The sequence below is a fragment of the Varanus komodoensis genome, unplaced genomic scaffold, assembly GCF_004798865.1.
Source record: "Varanus komodoensis strain SLA01 unplaced genomic scaffold, ASM479886v1 scaffold9, whole genome shotgun sequence".
NCBI lineage: Eukaryota > Metazoa > Chordata > Lepidosauria > Squamata > Varanidae > Varanus > Varanus komodoensis.
Window position 1 is genome coordinate 26823224 of NW_025336598.1, and position 14046 is coordinate 26837269.

Sequence of the window (14046 nt, forward strand, 5' to 3'; positions counted from 1 at the left end):
TCGCTGTTGGCTTACATGCTCGTCTGTCTCTTTGCCCAGGCCTTTAATGCTGTATTTCACAAAGCAGTACAGCAAGCAGAACCTTCCAGCAGTGAGAAGGAGCGGGTCAGCAACTTGATCGGCTGTGTCACCTACTCTACTTTTGTTTACCTCAGTCGTGGCCTATTTGAGAGAGACAAGCTGGCCATCACTGCCCAGATGGCTTTCCAGGTATACTTGGTTTTATTCGCTGGGTGTACTCCCAAGTAAGTGGGTACAGGATTGTTGCCTTGGGTAAGGGTCAGACCACAGGTTCTTGGAACTTGAAATCAGGTGAGCCACTGGTGCCCAGGGTAGAGATGGGGAAGAAATTAACTGAGCTTGAAATGATCTAATTGCTCACTTTTAAACCAGTACACAGACTGAAACTCGCTTATCCTTCAAAATGCACGCTTCTCCACATTTAGCGATGGAGATTTCCAGTTAATATCAGGGGGAGTTCTCCAGGTAAGAGTAGGGGGAAATTATGTTCAAAAATGTGATATATTGGGACACTTACTTGCTAAAATTGTTTATGTTAGGCAACATTATGTTCAAAAATGTAGGGGTATGGATTTTCTTGCAACATTTTTAAAAGAACCTTAAAATTCAAGCTGGAATGAACATACATTTGGAAAGGAGAAAGAGAAATTGTTTTTTTTAATATATATAGTTGAACCTTTTATACAAAATGCACAAAACCCATAAAAACATATATAAATACAAAATACATTAAAATACATATTTACTTATCCAAATTAAAAAGTCTCCAAAAATCAATTAAAAGTGAGTAAGTTAACTGCTGAATGAAATAGATTGCTCTTGTTTTTGAGTATTCAACATCATGTGTTGCTTGTTTTTGAAGCCCTTGAAAAACTCTCTGAAATAAAATTAGACCAAAATGCTTTGGGCTTGGAATAAAATTTCTTTTCCAGCATCTTGAGACACGGTCTTTCTTTTTTGTGGAATTACAGCAGATGCTTTCCAATTTTTTGTTTTTATCATAATGGCTCAGAGCCGATATGTTGTTCTTGTTGGAATATTGGACTAGGACTGGTGAGACTCAGGACTGGAGGGTTTGAGAGGGAGTGGAGGAGAGATATACTCCATATAAAGAAGGCAGGAATAAGGGTGGAAGCACAGACTGTGGCCAGGAATAAGGGTGAAAGCACGGATTGTGGCCTACTGGAATGTAGAATTCAGAAAACCAAGAAATCCGTTGTCAGTATAACAAAGAACACTTTACTAAAAGTCAGCAGTCTTCCCAGAAAACCTGGTCCATAGATATGTGAGTATTCCAAACTTTTACCTCTGTTCACTCAGAGTATAGCATCTGTTTTATTCCTTTAAATGTTGTTAAAACCAAAATGCCAAAGGTAGACTTTGCATTCATATTCTTGGTTCTTGCCTTGTCAAAGAATTGTTAGTTAAGCTCCATTTCTTATCTAGGTTTGCAGCTCCCTTGCAGACTTGGCCCGACCAACACAGGAAGGTGAACCAGGCTGCTTACAGTAGCAAAATTAAGGGGTGGGTAGAAACGCTGCTGCAAGACCTCATTTCAATTTTGTATTAGAGTAGAACAGTGGATCTAATTAACAGATATTCCAAAACAGTTAATAAACAATGTATATGAAGTGCTGGTCTTGTGCATGGAGGTGGTGATAAAACCATTGGTGCTGTACTTTGAGCAAAAAAATGGTTTGGGCCAGAATTGCTCCTTTTAGCATTTCCATCCCATGATGCTTTAATGTGCATGTGAACTGCATGTAGTGCTGAAAACAATATGAGAAATATGAATCTGAATTGCTTTAGCCGTACCCAGTAGGAATGCACCCATGGCCAGAAGGTACATGCGCTATGCCAAGCTATAAGCCACAGCTCCTATAAGAACCTTTAAGCCACACGTCCCTTGTTAATGCAAAGCGTAGCAAATGTAGGAACAGCCTCTCTGTCTTGTGCCTTGTTCAGACCCCTTTTCCTTGTGCAGGATAGGAAAGGGGGTTTGCAGCACACCAGACCTCCGTACTTGCTGCAGCATGGGCTACCTCTGTCCTGAACTGTAATAAGCAAGCAGGCATCCTTCTCTTGCGTAGATCTGTGCCTGTGTGTCTGCTGAAAGCCATGTAGACATGCTCTTCCCATTAATTCCAGAAGGCTACAACGTTCTCAGGAACACAGGAGGCCGCCTCATACTGAGGCACACCTTTGGTCCATCCAGCCCATCGTTGTTGAAACCAGGCCCAGTATCTCAAAGAAAAATACTGCACTGTGAACAGGAAAAAGACAATTTGTTACATGAGAGGAGGCTGGCATCATCCACAGTAGGCCCTTTGAGAACTACAGGTCCGACTTTGCATTTCCCAGCATGCCTGTGTCAAAGAGGCTTCCAAAAGATGTAGGTCGAACCCATCGCTCCTTGCTACTGGCAGGAGGTGGAGACATTTCTGTTTAAGCTTTTTCCAATCCCAGTTCATTATATATCTGCTGCTGTTTTTAGCTGACATATTAATGGGTGGTTTTGTTGTTAATTTGATTTTAGACGGTATCGTACTATGTTTTGTACCATTTCGCTTTACTTCACCTGACAGGCAGTATAAAAAGTAGAATATACACTGGTGGTTGTTTTATTACATTCCCCAGTAATAGAACTGCAGGAACTGGGGCTCTTTTCTCTGGATTGCTTAACATAATGCACTAGTACAAAATAAAATTAAAATTAAAATCAGAAGCGGAGTTACTCTCAAGACCCTGAAAAGGTTTTAGTAAGCTGCACACATTTCAGAAAGATATTTCCTTCCTCGGGCGGTGTGGGGGGGGAAGCGCTCATCTTTCTCCATGTTTATTTTGAAAAATATTATTGATACATCCTCTGCTTTGAATAAAAAGAAGGATGAGTGGCCCCTTAGGAAGGAACTGTCTTTCCAAAATGTGTCAGTCTATGAAAGCCTATTCAGGCACTTGAGAATATCTTCTCTCCTGTTTTTTGGCATATTTCATTTCTTTGCATCGCATTGGTTCACTGAAAAACAGTAAAGAAGGCATATTTATAGACTTCTGACTACTGCACACATCAAAAGGCTTGCAGAGCCAGGGTTGTGTAACACAATGGTGGATGCTGAGGTGCAAAGTAGCAGCAGCACATACAAGTCTTGCGGGTTGTTTTAGCAAAGAATGCCTGTGTCTCTTTGGAGGCTCTGAATCTTCCTAAACTCCACTGCTATGTGCTGAATAAATCGGGCCTCTTCCCAGTCCTGATACATGTTCCTCTATATCACAGAGGCAGCTGATTCCAACCCTTTTCCTGCATATTTTATATCTTTGGACCAGGGAGCTCACTAATGCTGACGGATGCTTAGGAAAATGCTGTAATCCCCACCCCACTATTATCTATTACTGAATATAAATCAAACACATGCATGTTAAGGTTAGGAACAGATGGCACTTCTGTTACACGAAGAAGAAATGAGGGCGTAAGAGCCGCAAAGTTGAGGGGAATCGCCTTTCCCTGCAGGATTCATTGTGTTCCCCTCCTGTGACACTTCCCGTGACTCTGAATTGTCATCAAGAGATGTTAGAAGCTGAGGCAAATGATGTTAACCTTCAGTCCTTTTGTACATTTTAGCAGGTTTCCTTTCCATCCCAACAAAACAAACCCAGTGGATGGTGTTAGAAAATGTCAGCAAGGCATCACAAAATAAGTGTCAGTACATTTGCTGACCTCCCCCCATCCCTGGGCTTCCTCAGATGGATTTAGTTGTAGTCATGATAATGACATTGTTGCCTTCTTTAAAAAAATAATTTAAGCACACTTATCTGTCTGCCTCGAATAATAAAGCTATTTCAACAGAATCCTTTTATACTGCAGAGATTGAAACCAGAAAGGTGTTTACTGAAATATTTTCAATCCCACTCAGATATTCATTATTTACTGTTTACTAAATATTTGCTGTTTTATGTCTCACTCTTTTCCAGTACAGCTTTCCCTAAACATTTTAAAGAAAATGCCTATTTTAACAAATGGCAATTCCCTTACACCAGAGCATAGCATTCCCCACCCCCAAATGGTGCATCTTTTGTTAGATGTGGGCAGCCTCATGCTGAATGGTTTAAATTTTCTGGAAGGAAAAATGGCCATGCAGGGCGGTTCCAAGAGGATTCCCCCTGTGCATGTGTTCTGAAGCCCAAATAACCGTTTTTTGGACCCAGTATAAATAGGGCCCCACATGTATTCCACAATCCCATCTCATAAATGCAACTGGATGATTTGCATCTGTAGCCAGACAGGGTATGGGTTTCAGCTAGACTTTTACTCTCATATCTTTGGAGCCTGTATGTCATATCAGTAGCACTGGTTCCGCAGAATCTCAGGTCAGTGCTCCTCACTGTTATGGGGTGCTGTTCTTCCCGACTATGAGGAGCGAGGAGTTCTGGCATGGGTATCTCCTGAGGGAGCGTGTCCTGATGTTCGTATAATGCAAACTCCTGGATTATTCAACCCATGGCAACTTATATTCTGAGTTGTTGTGATCAGCAGACCCATCTGTGCTAGCAAACCACTAATTGTTAACCACGAACAACCAGAAGGAGATTCTGTGGTTTGTTGCTGAGTTGTGAATTCCAGGTTGTTTAAACCATGGGTTGCCATGTTAAGTGAACTCAAAATGATGGGTTTTCATGGGATTTTTTGCCAGGTTATAGGAGATGAGTGGTAAACATGATAGTACTACAATGCTACAAAGAGCTTTGCATTTGAGATAAAGGGGGAGCCAGTAAAGGAAGGGGAAATCAAACAACCGAGGGATTGAGAAAACAAGCGATGGTTTGTGTGAGTACCTACCAAGCAAACACTGGTAGGATAGCAAAGCATGAGTTAAATAAACTACAGATGAGTGTGCAAAACAGGGCACTGTCACACACAGGGCAGCAAGTCTCCCTCCCCATTGCTCCCCAAGACCCTGGACCAGGAACGCAGCAACCAGAAGGTTGCTTTTTCTACTTTAATGCTGCTTATATTTGAATCGAGCAGCTTTCACAATATTTGGATAATAGGCACATAGATACAGGGAAATGCATTTCCTTCAGCATGATCTACACCAGCCTTCACTCAGGGAGTGGCATCCAGATATAGTGGGCCACAACTCCCACTACCCATGGCTGCTGAGGATGATAAGAGTTGTGTCTGCAGAGTGCCAGATTCAGGAAAGTTAATTTGTAATCCAGCTTCGGTTTTTTTCCCCATGATAATAGGATTACAATCTGGGCTGCTGCCAGCCCCAGATCTTTAGACATTAGTAAATGTACCTTTCCCCATGGCCAATCCCATATTGCACTGGTGTGATCTGATACATTTCAAAAATGAACACTCCCTGTTGAGAAGTATCTTCAGGTGCTTAACCTCCTTTTCCTGGGAATAAAATTCCATTAGAAACACCCCTGTCCCCTTCAACCTTCCCATCCCTTTGTTTAAAAGGGCAGCTATACTGAGCAGCCAAGAATCATGTTCAGTTTCTTCTTCATTCTGATCACTGGACATTTGTGTGGTTCTTCTGACTCTCCTGAAGATTTTCCAGTCAATTGTGGTGTAGAGAGCCAGTGTGGTGTAGTGGTTAAGAGCGTGGGACTGGGACTCAGGCGATCTGGGTTCTAGTCCCCGCTCAGCCATGGAGCCAACTGGGTGATTTTGGGCCAGTCACAGACTCTCAGCCCAACCTACCTCACAGGGTTGTTGTTGTGGGGAGAAAATGGAGGAGGAGATGTAAGCTGCCTTGAGCCCTTTGTAGGAAAAAGGCAGGATATAAATATAAATCAAAAAATAGATAGATAGATAGCAAATACTGGTAGATGAAATTTTCTGCCCTTCCACAACGTGCTTTAAAAAACTGAAGAGCATTTCTGGGACTAATTTAGCTTTATGAATATTCCAGACATTTATTTAGAAATCAGTTGTAAATTTATTTATAATGATTACATGCTACCCTAAATGGCCTGCAGTAAACAGCTTGGGGAAAAGTTTCAGTAGAATAACAATGTATTCAATCAAGATGTTAAAAGTTTCACAATTATGAAAAAGCAAAACAAAACCCTAGTATCTAACTTTATGTTCACATGGCAATACATAAGATGATGCTTTTTGACCAACTGCCTTATCAAACATGCATCAAAAGCTTCTTCCCTTCGCCACATACAGGTGTGCTTGGCCAGAAGTTATCTGGCCACTGGGATTCTCCCTGGAGTGAGATTAGAAGTGGGCCTCCTCACACCGCTGCCCGTTGCGATGCAACGATCACGGATGCCTCAGGACTTTGTGTTGATCAGGACACGGGCATACCGTGGTTCATTGACATCTGTTCTGCAGGGTCAAATAAGCTTGCACTACACCCACATTTCTCCCTGCAGTGGGGAAGTCCCAAAGGAAATGTGCGGACCCAAGGCCTGCCCTTTGCTCTCCGCAGCTAGTTTGCTTGGGGCAGGTCTCACGTGGCCAAATACACCTCATATGACCAGATATCGCTCTGACTTGTCTGTCCAAGGGCCAGACTGCCTACAGAGGTTCGCCTGGTGCCTCCATCATGCTCTTTCCAGCACCAAGTGAAGATCTCATTTTCCCAGGACTGTTCCCAGGAATTTAAGTTTCAGGGGACAGTTGTTTTCAACCCTTTACTGTATTTTAAGTCTCAGTTCTGACACCACATTTGACTCTGGTTTTTACTTCTATTTTATACTGTAGTTTTAAACTCTTAATGTTTTATACCACATTTTTATGCTGACTTTATGTTTTTAAATTGTTGTTAACTGCCCAGAGAGATTTAGCTATTGAAAGATATAGAAATGTAATAAATATATAAACTAAAAGTAATATCATTTGTGTCTTTAGCTCTCGAATCGCTGTTAAAAAAATAACCAGATAGAGGAGGGGGCCTGTACAGCACCACAAAATGGCTGAGAAAGGAGCTTTGTAGTTCTAGACAGAATCAGCCCTGCCCTGGGAAGTAGGAAGAAAATTCCCATCAGCACAACCTCCCTCAGCCAATTCTGATTGGGATGACAGCATGGCCAGTGAATTAAACTCTTCCTTGTGCCACAGCCCCCATTTTCCCTTGCCAGGGCCAGTTATTTCTTTTTTTTAAAACCAGTCATGCAAAGATGAAAGGCATGGATAACATGTAGTTTGGCCTTGGGCCTCGTCTTCAGTGCTACTGACCATTTCCAGCTTGGAAAAAAATTATGCAGCCCAAATGAAATGTAGCATGTGGCCCCGTGCTATCATCATCATCATCTTTAGAAGTTGCTTTGTTGTTATTTATATTCTGCCCATTCCTATATTTAGCATGCACTGAAATTCTCAAGGTTCTTCAGATCTGTCTAGCAAGTGAAATTTTCCAAACTTATGGATTTTTCTGTTTCTGTTTTTAATTTGGTGGCATTTTGTCTTTATTTTAAGCTTTTGCTCATGAATAAGGAGATCGATGCTCATGAGCTAGACTTCCTTCTGAGATTTAATATTGACCACAGCTACAGCAGCCCTTTGGAATTCCTCTCCAACTCTACCTGGAGTGCAATTAAGGTATTGTATGCCAAAATCTACCTGTATTAAGAATTTTACATGTGTGCATATTTTGGAGGTAGGAACAGTTTGTTGCCCAGAGTATTTCTGCAATATTTCTGCTAACATCTGTCTTTGTAGACAATCAGCTTTATGGATGAATTTCATGGTTTGGACAAAGATATAGAAGGATCTCCAAAAAGATGGAAAAAAGTGGTTGAATCAGAATGTCCAGAAAAAGAGAAGTTTCCACAGGAATGGAAGACAAAAAGTTCCCTGCAGAAACTGATTATGATGCGAGCCTTGCGACCAGATCGAATGACTTACGCTGTCAGGTTAGATTATGTGTCCTAACTCAAGACTGCATTGAAGGGCAGAATTGTGGACTCTGCTTGATTTCCAGTAAATACGAGTCATGATGAAATGCTGTGTTGTTGAGACTGTCTTTCTTTAGAAATGAAATGCTGCTTCCCCAGAGGCATTATTATCTGTAACTCTTCATTGTAGGAACTTTGTTGAAGAGAAACTTGGAACCAAATATGCAGAGGGACATAAAACGGACTTTGCCAAATCATTTCAAGAAAGCGGGCCTGCTTCGCCAGTCGTGTTCATTTTGTCTCCTGGTGTCGATCCACTGAAAGATGTTGAATCTTTAGGTAGGGCTTGACCAAGTAGCACAGGGCTGATTTTTCACCTGCTCAGTAAAGCTATCCCTGCTGCATTAGAACAGCACGGCCATATCTATTGTTACTGTTATGTTGTTAGTCGCGAAGTCGTGTCTGACCCATCGCGACCCCATGGACAACACTCCTCCAGGCCATCCTGTCCTCCACCATCCCCCGGAGTCCACCTAAGCTCACACCAACTGCTTCAGTGATTCCATCCAGCCACCTCATCCTCTGCCATCCCCTTCTTCTTTTGCCATCTATTGTTCCCAGCATGAGGCTCTTCTCCAGGGAGTCCTTCCTTCTCATTAGGTGGCTGAAGTATTTGAGTTTCATCTTCATATCTATTACAACAGTGCTTTAATCGCAGAACATTGTAGCAATGCTGAAATATCGGAAGAGGCCTGGATGTCAGTCCAGAACTGATGACCCGTGACCTGCATAATTCTGCTGTTGAGCCCAGGTTTGTCTTCCCAAATTGCCCGGCTGTCGCTACAGTTGGGCAGAGCGGGACAAGTGTTGTGGAGGACGGTGGTGGCAAAGTCCCAGCTCTTCCTCCAGTAGCAATGAGGGTGGCGAACGATGCAGGCGAAGGCTGCCAGTGAGCCCTCTTCCTGATGGTTGCATGCTGCTTCCAGGATCAGAGGCAGGACACCTAGGCTGGCTGCCGACTGGGAAACATGAGCTGGAAGATGCTGTGGGATTCCCACAGGCTGCTGCTCAACCCCTGTGTGACTAGAATGCTGCAATGGACCGCTGGTCTGACCAGCATGGCTCTTCTTATGTTCTGAACTAGTGCAAGTTGAGGCACGAAATGGGCTTTACTGGGGAATGCAGTTCTAGATAGGTGAGAACTGTGCAGTGCAAACAGTGAGCAATAAGAGCCGGCTCCCCCTTTTAAGGTCAGACTTCACATGACGTTAAGCACATGCTGTGTAGTGACATGTGTCTTTTAAAATTATGCAAAATTATTTCCTCCACTCCATCGGGCTTGTAACTATGTTGTATGGCAAGGAAGATTCCATTCCTTCTCCACATCTGCCATATCTTTATATTCTTCTGCCCACCCCTTTTGATCCTTCTGTTGTTATATTGTTTTGTACTATTTGGTTTACTAATAATAAATCAACCATTTCCCATGCAGAGCAGGCAGGTGTGATCTTTGAAGTGAGCCTAATCTGCGCCAGTTCTGCAACCTAGGCTTTGTGCATCCAGGGTTATGTCCACTGGAGTTTCTTTGGCAATACAAATTCTTTTGTTTGCATTTGTATTCTTTGGGAATACAATTTGGGAATACTATTTGGGAATTCAAACCTGAGCTTCATAGCAGAATTACTCAGGATACGGCTGGAGTTTCTTAAAAACCTGTGTAGCACTTCAGGAGCTGCATTACATAGGGCACTGGCTAATTTATAGCATCTAGATTTTATTTCTTTGGCTTGACTAAAAAGTGGGAGTATTTCGGATGCTCAGGTTGTCAAGTGTTGCATTTTTGTTTTAGAATTTAGTTTAATTTCTTCCAAAAGTGCATGTTCTCTAGCGTTTTATGGAAGCTGTATTGTTCTGTTCAAGGGAACAAGCTTGGCTTTACCATTGATTCGGGGAAGCTTCACAATGTATCTTTGGGTCAAGGGCAGGAAGCCATCGCAGAGATGGCTTTGGAAAAGGCATCAAAAGAAGGCCACTGGGTTATACTTCAAGTAAGTCAAAGCTCTCCATTATACCCACTTTGCGCTTCTAATTTTGTTGTTTTAAGGTGGCTCCCAAGATGCTGTGTGCATAGTGTGGGCACATTATAATGGTATTGTCCTTTTAGGATCCTCCCAAAAAGTGGGTGGAGGAGGGAACACATGGCTTCCTGTTTAGGTGTGTGGATGCTTGCAGCATTGATTGCACTATAACAACGTGAGCTGCGGCAGCAATGGCTTTGTATGGCAGGGAGATTTATTGAAATACTTTCTCAGATGTTTGCTATCTGATTTACTAATTTATGATCATCTTTTTTTAAAAAAAACACCCTTTAGCAAATATATGTGTTGAAGAAAGTATTGTTGTTCTTTATAATCAGATGAATAGATACAAACAGGGAAGATTGCTGTCATTATGCAGCTCATTGTACTAAACAAATGCGTGTGATTCCCCCCTCCTCCCTAAATATTGTGCCACATCAAATGGCTTCCTTTGGCTCGTATCAATAAAATGTTTCATATTTCAAATCAATAGCTCACTAGGAAGCCTATTTTTATCTCCCCTCTAGAATATTCATCTTGTTGCAAAGTGGCTTGACACATTAGAGAAATTACTGGAGAAGCACAGTGAAGGAAGTCACCTCACGTATCGGGTCTTTATGAGTGTCGAACCTGCCGCCACCCCCGAGGAACATGCCATTCCTCAGGGAATCCTGGAAAACTCTATTAAAATAACCAATGAGCCACCAACCGGGATGCTTGCTAATCTTCATGCTGCGTTGGACAATTTTGACCAGGCAAGTAAAAAAACCACTTGGAAGGAGCTGACACAAACAGATGATGAAGGCGGCAATCTCTGGCCCCTAGACATTGTGTGAGGGGACACGCCGTAGTCCAGGTTCCCCAGTCTGACCCCAAAGCCGGGAATCGGCTCTTGACCCTGCTCCCGTGCGCCCTTGCAGCCAGTGCAGGACGAACGGTGCCATCTGCCTTCCGAGGTCAGGAAAGTGAGCTCAAGGAGAGGAGAAAGGGCACGTTTTGGGGAGAGGGGAGGGCACGGGGCATCCGGAAGCCACTGCACTCGTCTTTCCTTTGCCAGCTGGGCCAAAACAGCTGTCGAGCTAAAATACAGAACAGGAGGAGCAGGGAGATGGAATTGTGCCCCTCCACTCCTCCCGCTCTGCATGAGCCTCCAAGGAGTTGTGCGCTTGCACTTATCTCTGTGGGATTTTGCCCTAATCCTATACATTCCTGCCCAACCACCCCAATATTAGTGGAGCTTGTTCCCAGATAAATATGTATAAGAAGCCATCCAAACTTCCTATTAAAGCCATGTAGTCCCCCAGTAACTGCCTCAGATTGCAAAATGTGCTAATGTCTTATTCTGTAAATAATCTGAACAGTTTATACACAGTGTTGCAAAGCAGAGATAGACAAATATATTTAATCATTCTTGGGCTCAGTGCATGCATACGCCTGCTGTGGTTATAAAGTATAATTGTGGTGCTGAGCTAAGATTTGCTATGGGTCTAAGCACACTGTTATTCTCTGCAATGGGCAGGCAGGATCATAATATTTGTGCTGTATATTGTAAATTATTAGAACTGCATGACTGGGATAAATCTGCAACACCAGCTTGATGTGATTTCCTTGAATGCCCCGCAGAGATCTTGGTTCATCATATCCGAGAATAAAAATCATATCAAAGGAACTTCAGTTGCTCAACTTTTTAACTTTCCTTTTTTAGAATCAATTCAGGGAACTGCTTCTTAGTCTTTTGGCATTTAAAAGATATGCGTACATATGAGTCAAAAATGCCATGTGGGAAGCCGTCACTAGTTAATGTGATGGAAATGCCATCACATGGCATTTCTTCAAAATGTTAGAACAGGATACTTGACCTAAATATTTTGTTGTAATTTTATCCACTCTGCTGAATTCATATTTCTGAAATTATTTTTGAACACTTTTAAATAAAAGGGTCGAAGAGATTTTCTTGGGTATGCGTTCTGCTTCCATGTTAACATTTAAGTAGGCTTTTAGGAAGGAATAAAATAGCGGCTGCCTGTGCAAAAGAGGTGTGGTAGAGAAAATGCCAGACAAGGCATGATATATAAACGAAAAGAGCAAGTATTTTGTCACCGTCTTGTATCAGTTAGTTGTTCAAGTCCTTACTTTCAGCTGTCAAAAATACATTGTCTATGCTCTGACATGCAATCTCTCTCAGAAGGGGGAAAACGTTTTATTTTCTTTAGAACATTCTTGATCAGTGTTCTCGGGAACAGGAGTTTAAGACCATTCTGTTTTCACTCTGCTACTTCCACGCCTGTGTGGCTGAGCGATGGAAATTTGGACCCCAGGGCTGGAGCAGGAAATATGCTTTCAACAATGGGGACCTGACCATTTCCGTCAATGTTCTGTACAATTACCTGGAAGCAAACTCACAGGTAGGTTGGCATGTCATTAAGCTTGCTTATGAACCACATCCTTCCATGAAGCCTTAAGTAAAAACACAATACCGGACTCTCTTGATTCTCAAATACCCAGTGCTCAGGTTTTTCTGGGAAGTTGCATAGTTCTTGAGGGCAATTAGCACATTCTGTGACAATGGGAGGCATCAGAAGGCTGACAAATTGTACTGAACCTGATTGTTCTGCGACACTTCGAAAAATTGGCTCTGACTTCACGGAGGGCGACAGCTAATTGTGCACTAACTCAGACCTGTTTTCTGGCTTCACTGGGGCGTGTGGGTGTACACAGGTGTGCTTTAATATCTCACGTATATCTTTTTAGAAATTACTTTATTGGTTCTTAGATACCCTGGGAAGATCTCCAATACTTGTTTGGTGAGATTATGTATGGCGGTCATATTACAGATGACTGGGACAGGAGACTCTGCTGCACTTACCTGGAGGAGTATATGCAACCCCATCAGGTAATGGCCACGGTTTTAGCAAACACACAGTGTGTTTCCTGAGTTAGAGCTCCCCCTACTGCAAGTCAATGCATTCTTTTTGTAGAGTTTGCTCTGCTCTTAACTGCGTTGATTGAAGAATCTACGCTTTCTTATCCTTATTTATAATGGCAGACATGTGAGGAGGATAATATGCAAATTTAGGGTCCACCCTGTATTTTGCATTAGCACTGAAAGCAATTTTACATTGTAAATTTGTTTACTCTACTTTTATGTGAGTGCGTAATGGGTTCCCCTGCAGCAGCATGACATTCATCTGTATATGGTAATCTAACAATCTGCAACAACAAATTTACAGTTGATCTTACAGCTGGAATAGCTGTGGTTTGGACTGTTTCTTTTATGGGCTGTCAGCTGATTAAAATGTAGCTCTTCCCCCAGATACCACCTCCCCATCTTGCTAGATCTCAGTGCATGAAGCAGGCAGACCCCTTTCCTTCCAAGTCTCATAATGCCAAACAGCAAGGATCAGCTGATGTCTTGGTTGTGATCACAGAGAGATATTACTTTATTATATGGAAGCAAGGGTATGAAGTGATACTATCATTATTAATTATCACCTCAGCTGATCATGTGAATGGGTTCTTAGGTTTCAAATTAGCTGGAGAGTAATAATCAAATGATCATGGTGCTAAACTCAAAAAGGAGAATCAAGTCATGCTTTTCCATTCAGGTCTAGGATCCAGGTATGCCTTAAAATTAGTGTACCTGCTTTTATTCACTGCTACAAATGGGCAGGTCTAGGAGGGTGATTCAGTGCTCTAGACTCCTGCCTTTCTGCCCTGCAGATTCTTGGCTTTCAAATGCAAAAAATTAGCATATTAGAATTGAATTTGAAACAATGCCAGTCCCTTCTTCCTCCAAATAAGATTGTAAGTGATTTCATTGCACAAGGTGCCTTGCCCTTCCCCATGATATAGAAGGTCCTGGCCTCTTCCTCTTATTTTATAGAGGCTGAGATGGTTAAGCTCCTACAGTAATTTGTATTGAAACCTCCCATTAAAAATTGTTCTAGGCTGTATTGTTGTGTGTTCTAACCTGTTAACAACCTTGTGTCCCTAAGACACAAATCTCTGCATGCTTAAATGACACTGCATCCCACTGAACTTGAAATTTAAATACTTATGATTTAGGTCATTTAAGGGCCAGTCCTATGCA

At 42.3% G+C, this 14046-nt stretch overlaps 1 protein-coding gene across 1 annotated transcript in view; it reads left to right on the forward strand.

Moving 5' to 3' along the window:
* The window catches only part of LOC123016996 (dynein axonemal heavy chain 11-like), a 198224-nt gene that overhangs the window by 164955 nt on the left and 19223 nt on the right, over positions 1-14046 (forward strand). Inside the window, exons 50-57 of the mRNA XM_044417936.1 lie at positions 40-210; positions 7460-7582; positions 7703-7896; positions 8069-8217; positions 9799-9926; positions 10484-10711; positions 12170-12361; positions 12730-12849. Coding sequence (XP_044273871.1) covers positions 40-210; positions 7460-7582; positions 7703-7896; positions 8069-8217; positions 9799-9926; positions 10484-10711; positions 12170-12361; positions 12730-12849 — 1305 coding nt within the window. The remainder of the gene's footprint in view (positions 1-39; positions 211-7459; positions 7583-7702; positions 7897-8068; positions 8218-9798; positions 9927-10483; positions 10712-12169; positions 12362-12729; positions 12850-14046) is intronic.